General features: G+C 47.7%; 1 protein-coding gene across 1 annotated transcript; it reads right to left on the reverse strand.

Annotated features, from left to right (window-relative positions):
* Nucleotides 1–1983: 1983 nt before the first annotated feature.
* On the reverse strand, nt 1984–7409 carry LOC128829206 (keratin, type I cytoskeletal 14-like). Its single transcript, XM_054014498.1, has 8 exons — nt 6818–7409; nt 5284–5366; nt 4531–4687; nt 3845–4006; nt 3611–3736; nt 3291–3511; nt 2607–2638; nt 1984–2325 (listed from the first exon to the last, which is right to left on the reverse strand). Exons 1-8 carry the CDS (start codon nt 7334–7336, stop codon nt 2228–2230), a joined length of 1398 nt encoding a protein of 465 aa, XP_053870473.1. The 5' UTR covers nt 7337–7409; the 3' UTR covers nt 1984–2227.
* Between the last annotated feature and the right edge of the window lie 236 nt (nt 7410–7645).

The following is a 7645-nucleotide window of genomic DNA, read 5'->3' on the forward strand; positions in this document are numbered from 1 at the left end:
TAGTGGGCGGGGGTCCCGGGAGGGGGCGGTCAGGGGACAAGGAGCAGGGGGGGTTGGATGGGTTGGGAGTTCTGAGGGGGGCAGTCAGGGGCGGGAAGTGGGAGGGGGTGGATAGGGGGCGGGGGCCAGGCTGTCTGGGAAGGCACAGCCTGCCCTACCCAGCCCTCTATACAGTTGCGCAACCCCGATGTAGCCCTCGGGCCAAAAAGTTTGCCCACCCCTGTTCTAGTTCTTTAATTGTTTGATTTGTTCTTTCAACAGAAGTCTTCTAGCGTAGTAGGTGTACCCGGCATTTACAAGAGAAAAATACAAAGGCAAGTTTCCTGCCTTCAGTTGAAGAACTGAGCAGACAGGACTCCAAAGACACCTCCTTTAGAAGAGGAATCGTGTCCATTGATTTTCCTCCTGTACAAGGCCAGGCACATCAATGATGCTATATAAATGCACAAATGCGTTCAGGAAGAGGATGCTAATCTTACAGAGTAATTGTGCTGATCATAACCCTGCATTCATGGCTGATGATTATAATGTACCTGAATAGGTCTGAGTGGAATGATGATGGGGTCATGTAAGTTCTGGGATTCTGAGCCAGAGAGAGAACAGAAAGGCTCCTTTCCCCCCTTTCTGGGAGAACCAGAGCTCTCTCTAGCTATACCAGGGCTTAGCCAGGTAAAATCAGGGCAAGGTCCCTAAAAACAGGGTCTTCAAATAGGAGGACCAGATTCTGCCAGCTTCACACATGTTCAGTAATATCTTATTCAGAATCATCCTGTTGCTGTCCCCCAGCACTACATATGGAGCCAGGTACTACTTAAAGGGAGGAAGGGTGGCAGAACCTAGTGACTGAGGGTAGACGTACACTGCAATCAGGTTGTGTAATTGCAGCACATGTCGACACACCTGAGCTAGCTGTAACCTCGCTAGCTCAGGCAGTGACGTAGCAATGGCAGTGATGTACCGTTGGCAGCTTGGACAAGCCTGCCTGAGGCCCTGGGTAATTCCTTGGGTGGCTGCTCACGGAGCAGTCCCTGCTGCTGTGGCTTCGCGGCTATGAGGGCATGAGCTAGCTCAGTTAAAGATCTCAGGTATGTCTACATGTGCTGCAGTTACACCCCTGATTGCAGTGCAGACGTACCCTGATAGCTGAAATTGTCTTCCGGGAACTGCCAGTCAAGATGGAGTGTATCAGTGTCCCACTGCATCAGGAATGGGCAGTAATGACAAATTGGCACAGGGGATCAAACCCCAACACAGCATGTAATAACCTTATCCTGAGCAGGTCACACACCCCCTGACAGCTATCAGAGGGGTCTGCCTTTCTCTGACCCTTTAGAAAGACCTGGACAGTTGCCAAGAAAGTCACACTGAATAAAATTGCAATTGTATTACCGATGAAGGGGTCAGCCAAAGGTACCGTTAACACATCTGCCACACAAGTTAATTTTCCCACCAAGCGTTGTGACCTATGTAACACAGCCAGCGCTGATAGAGGTGTGTGGCTGACAGTTGGCAGGGGGCTGGTATGATGGTATCTGTGATTCATTTTCTTTCCCTGTGCACCATGCACCTTGGCTCAGGCACAGTGAGCTGATGAAGCCCCATCTCTTACCTTCCTCTGTGGAATAGCCACTTGTGTCCCTGAGCAGGACTGTGAAACCACCAAGTCTCTCTCAGGTTTCCCATTTTGAGACCATTGCAACTTAGGGCAGAATATCTGACACTGTTTATACAGTTTAGTTGCAGAATTTTAGCCAGGTTGGATGTGATCAATAAAGCCACTAGTTCTTTGCCTTAATATTTAGTTCTGGTGTCTGAATTCAGATTACTCAGTGATCTAGCGAATAATGCCTTTTAGAGACCATCTGAACAATTCCTTCTTCTGGCTGCCCACGAGTGCTGATGGAAGCTCTAGCAAACAGTACCAATCTCCCCCTAGAGAGCCTGTGTCATCAGCCCCCTAGAACAACCGAGACAAGACTCTAGTTTGCATGAATGAGAAGATAAGCTTTATTTGACACTTATGGGAAGAGCACAGGATAGCACTCAGACAAGGGTGAGGGAAACAGAGGCAGAATGAAAAGGGAAGGAACACACTAATGGAGCCCAGACCTACACAGCCTTGGTGACACTATTACACATCTACAGCACATGGTCTGGAGTCTTCTTTCCTTTTCTATTGATGCATCCAAGGTGCTCAGGACTGGGGCCTGTGGACTGGTGTGTAGTCTTAGCGGGGGGAATGATGGACCTGCTCGCGGGAAGAAATCACCTTTCCATCTTGGACTTCCTCAACGATTGTACGGACTTGTCGGGTGGTCGTGGACACTACAAGGGAGAAGGAGATAGAAGAAACTATCAGCTGTCCTAAGGATCTGATCATCCTTTGGAATTTTTATCCTAACTAGTGTATCTTCAGAACTGAGTGTCATAAATGCATATCCTATGTTCCATTTTACACAAATACTTGACTTAATAATATCTTCAATATTTCAAAGGAATCACTCCAGTTTTGCACCCACTAATGAATGAGAGCCTATGGAAAGAAGCTTGCTAAGGATGTGATGCAGAAATGTGCGCTCATTACTTCAGATAAAACAAATTCTTACCTTCTTTTGCTGAAGCGTACTGGGAGGCAATGCTACAAGAGGAGAAAAAAGAGAGAAAATTAGAAATATAAACACCAGAGGAGAGGGCACAGTGAGAGAACAAAGGTGCAGGCCTCTTATGGGGAGAAATAATTATTTTGACACAAGTCTGATGAATTTCATTATTATGTCAATTTTGCAGGTCCCCAATGTCCTCTCCTTGAAATTGTCTAGAGTTAAGATTTGAGCAGAACATTTGATCTTGGAAGGATTTTCAAGGTGTGACAGGATTTAGACACATTATATTAGCCTCTCAACCCTCCTGTGAGGTTCGTTAGTGTTATTAGCTACTTTCCCAGGATCATGCAATCGCTGAAGAAGCCAGGAATAGACCCCCCCCAAAGCCCTGAAAGCTAGAGTTTTCACATAGCTACTAGACAATGCTGCCTCTCCAAGATGGAAATGTTATGTTACACTCCATAATTCAGACAATAAATACCTCCCAGGACTGGGTTCTCACTGACGATGGTAATGGGATAAACCATTGAGCCATCACTTATTAGTCTTCTTCACAACTACCTAGAAATCTGGATTATTTATTTCAAAATAAGCCTCTAGGGACACAGGTTATTCAGCTGTTTAGCTGTGTCATTATTAGCCGGCCCTGCCCCATGGCACTCTATCTAATCGACTCCCTTTACGTACTGGGTATCCTCGCCCTCCAGCAAGCGGCGGTACGTGGCAATCTCTTGCTCCAGGCGCGTCTTGACGTCCACGAGAATCTTGTACTCATGGTTCTGGCGCTCCATGTCGCATCGGAGCTCGGCCAGCTGCTCCTCCACGCTAGTGATCAAGCCCTGGAGCTGTGCCAACTGGGAGCCATAACGGGCTTCTGTCTCCGCCAAGGTGCCTTCCAGAGCGGCTTTCTGGGAATGCAGAGTAGAGGGGAAAGAATTCAGTGAGGGGGTCACTCATCTCTGTGCCTCCCCATGTGTGTGTCTCCCTGGGAAGCCAGTAGCACGTACCATGCTGAGCTGGGACTGCAGCTCTATCTCCAGGCCCTGGACGGTGCGTCTTAGTTCCGTGATCTCCGACTTGCCACTCTGCAACTGTTCCGTGTTCATGGCTACTTCTCGGTTCAGCTGTTCTGTCTGGAACAAGGGAAAACAATCTAGTTACTGCACGAATGATGTGTGTAAAGGTTTGCCCCCACCCGTAAGTGTCACGAAAGTGCTTCTCCTCATTCAGGCATTGTGTACCTGGGTGAAGAACCACTGCTCGGCCTCTTTACGGTTCTTCTCTGCCAAGCTCTCATACTGCTCTCTCATGTCAGCCAGGATCTTGGTCAGGTCAACCCCAGGAGCGGCGTCCATCTCCACAGTGATATCTCCACCCAGCTGGCTCCGTAGTATATTCATTTCCTGTGACAAGAGAGACACGCTATGTTCATCTGCATCTTAACTATACAGACCCACTGCAGTGCATCTGAGGAGGTTTTCCCAATTTGCGACTTTTCAGACAAGAGACCATCTCCTAATGTGTCTTTGTTCAGCACCATGGGACTGTGACCCTAACTGTCTACAACAAGTAAAATAATAAAAATAATTTCCTAAGAAATCTCCATTTGGGGATTCAGTTGCCTCTGTCCAGAGACTAAATCCCAAACAACAGCTGGGTCCACAGCCTGGGAAGCAGGTTTCTGTTGCTGTAGATACTGGCGAGGCCCCAGTGGAAGCTCCTGAAATGATGAGTGGTGCATGAGTCTGACCTGGGGCCTACAGAGGACATGTTGCTGTCCAGAATTAATTATTCCCCACTTCTTTATTCCCAGATGCCCTCCCAACTACCCTAATGCTTGGAAATAGCCCTGCTGATTGGCCTGATTTTCATTGTACCTTAGCTACAACTTATAAATCCCCTCCTTGGTGCTTGATTTTGTCCTCACCTCCTCATGATTCTTCTTGAGATAAGCCAGCTCCTCCTTCAGGTTTTCGATCTGCATCTCCAGGTCAGCTCTGGCCAGGGTCAGCTCGTCCAGGACTCTCCGCAGGCCATTGATGTCAGCCTCCACACTCATGCGCAGGGCCTGCTCCGTCTCAAACCTTCAAGCATAAAAAGGGTGCTCACTACTGAGTTGTCACCCCTTTTTTCTCCCCATGCTGCTGTCAACCTTTCAATGTCTTATAACTCTCTGTGCTGCGTGGGGGGTTGGGTGAATGAGGGACACAGTGAATGATATGCAGTGTCCAATGGATGGAACAGCGCTGGTTGGTCAAGTCTCTGCTAAGACCAGTAACTTTACTGAGCAGCTTTGGGGCATATTCTATATTGAGCTCCGAGGTGAGTGCTTCTGTTTAGATGTGTAAAATACTGGTAGCACCATTGCCCCAGGCCTATGTGTTCTGAGTGAAATGTAAATTAGATCAAGTCCTACATGCAAACTAAATAAAATAAGATAGGTTCTACTGGAAGCAAGACATTGCCCAAGTTTTTAGTCCCTATTTGCTTTGCAAAATGCACATTTATTTGAAATGCCTTGTTTGCCAGTGATTTGTCAGTTGTCTCGTTGGAAATGAATAGGAAGCTCCCTCTTAGAGAGGAACTCTCCCTCTTTTCCAGTCATGATGCAGGTGAGGAAGCTCGTTGTGCACAAAAGGCTCCCCAGACGGATCTCACTCCCAGGGGGAGCAGCACTTACTTGGTTCTGAAGTCATCAGCTGTCAGCCTAGCGTTGTCGATCTGCAAGAGGAGGCTGGCATTGTCGACAGTGGCAGCAAGGATCTGGGGGAAAGAGAGCGAAAGAGCAAGTGGGAAAGAAGCCTCAAAAGCGCCTCATGTTGTTGGCTGATTGTGGGATCCAAGCAGGGGTGAATGTTAGGGACGGGCCAGGAACAGCAGAGGGATTTACCGAATGGAGAAATGCAACAGTGCTGAGTTAGACTGGGCAGTGTCTGACTGCACTGCGGCCTCCCTTTCCTGCTTATCCATCAGGATGAATTGCAAAAGGCAGCATGATAATATCTGAGTAAGTGCAAGGCCTGATAAGGGCACTCAATCTCACGCTTCAGGGCATTTGCTGATCTCACGTGGTTCCAGAAAGAACCACCCTTCTTCCCCCGCCCCATCCCCACCACCATGTACTGCTGTGTACAATTGTCATAGCAGGAATATTGGAGGGGGAGGGGAGACTAGCCATCCTCGGAACCATCAGGTATTGGTGACTGCCACAGGCAGTGCGGGTGGCCCCGTAGTGTGCTCTTGTATGGCAAAGCCTGTGTCCATTTGTTCTGGAGTGGAGTTCATTCACAGTAACTCACTCCATGACGAGGATCCTTGCAGAAGCTGAACAAAGGGTAGTGAGCAGGTGCTCTTTATATCGGATTTTTGGTGATACATTCTCAGATACAGATAATCCACCCCCGGGCTCCCGAGGGGAGAACTCCAAGCCAGGCTTTGAGAAAGGAACATCAAAAATGCCAGTGAGAGGAAGGGAAAATAATGTGTCTAGTTTGCTCCTGCCCCTGCATCGCAGAGGCTTTCTGCTTCTGCTTTCCTCGGATTTCCCTTGTGTTTACTAATGACGGTTTGTAAGCGATCAATAAGGACAGTAAGAGGGAAAATATCAACCCTGGGGCTTTCCTCTCAAGATGTGAAGCCAGGAAACCAAATCAGAATGGAAAGAATTTGCTCCACAGGCTCCTGGTTTTGAGATTATAGGACAAGTCAGGCCTTGCATTGATCATTCCTGGAAGAAGGCTGTGAAATTTTTCAGTCCTTCCACCTTTTCCTTTTTAACCCTCTGCACTCAGTTTAGTGCTAATAGCTAAAGCAATTGACAGGAGTTTGCAAATTCTTTGATTCTGTGCTTATACAATCATACTAAGTATATCCTGCTTTGCCTTACCTCTAGATTCGTTTGTTTATAGAATATTCAAACTGTACCATATTATCAACATAGGCCAATGTCGATAAGACTCTGCTGCTGCGTTACTGCCTCTTACGTCTGTTTCATACAATCACATAATAAGAAATACACCACTTGTTCTTTCTGGAGGAATGTCATTAAATAACTGAAGTTGATAAATTACTAAATCCCCTTCCTTGATATCTGGCACAGGGGAAAATTGGATTGCCTTTCATTTCCAGCTTTTAGTTACAGAATTATTCAGTGCCCAGTTTAATGAAGAGTCTCAGACAAGAGACATCAGACCTTTTTAACAATAGTGTCATACCTTGCTCCTCAGGTCTTCAATTGTCCTGTAATATGGGCTGTAGTCACGGTCAGGACCAGGTCCCTGCTTCTTATACCACTCCTTGATCTTAATCTCCAGATCGGAATTGGCCTCCTCCAGAGCACGCACCTTGTCCAGGTAGTTAGCCAGGCGGTCATTCAGGTTCTGCATAGTTTCCTTCTCACCCGCAGGGAGAATGCCATCACCACCGCCAAAGCCACCTCCAAAGCCACCCCCATAGCCACCTCCAAAGCCACCTCCAAGGCCACCCCCATAGCCACCTCCAAAGCTACTACTGTAGCTTCCCCCATAGCCACCACCCAGGCTACTTCCTACTCCAGAGACATACTTAGAAGAGGAGACAGAAAAGCCACCAGATCCCCCATGGATACTTGGGGGTCTGTAGGAACCTCCAAGATGCACTGAGGAAACCCGTGTGGAGCCACCTCCTAATCCACCTAATCCACCTAACCCCTTTAGGGATGTAGACGAGGAATATTGCCTGACGCTGGTGGTCATGGTGAAAGGTAGTTGAGGATCTAAAGCCCAAGAGAGTCACCCAGCTCAGCTATGAAAGAAGGAGAGTGCTGCTAACTTCCCTGACTCTGAGCTCCTTTTATACCCACAACAGGGGGCGTTGCCACTGCAAGGTCCTTTTTTCTCTCTTACATTCCCCAGGGTTTTCATCACCCTTAAAGTCTGAGCCAACTTCCAGAGTCATCATTTTTCTCCTTGATGTGTTCATGCTTTTGTCACATTCCACTAGAAACACTTTACTTCACCAAGAGTGTTTCTATGTTTCGTTTTTGTTCCCAAAGGAGGGGTGAG

Source organism: Malaclemys terrapin, chromosome 25 (assembly GCF_027887155.1).
Source record: "Malaclemys terrapin pileata isolate rMalTer1 chromosome 25, rMalTer1.hap1, whole genome shotgun sequence".
In the NCBI taxonomy this organism is placed as follows: domain Eukaryota; kingdom Metazoa; phylum Chordata; order Testudines; family Emydidae; genus Malaclemys; species Malaclemys terrapin.

Excerpts from the sequence above, each read along its gene's own strand:
- LOC128829206 (XM_054014498.1), bottom strand. The coding sequence starts at position 7,336 with ATGACCACCAGCGTCAGGCAATATTCCTCGTCTACATCCCTAAAGGGG. Across the intron at positions 3,737-3,844 it reads AGCAGTGGTTCTTCACCCAG|ACAGAACAGCTGAACCGAGA; the intron begins GTACACAATGCC and ends CCCTTGTTCCAG. Across the intron at positions 2,326-2,606 it reads GTACGCTTCAGCAAAAGAAG|TGTCCACGACCACCCGACAA; the intron begins GTAAGAATTTGT and ends TCTCCCTTGTAG.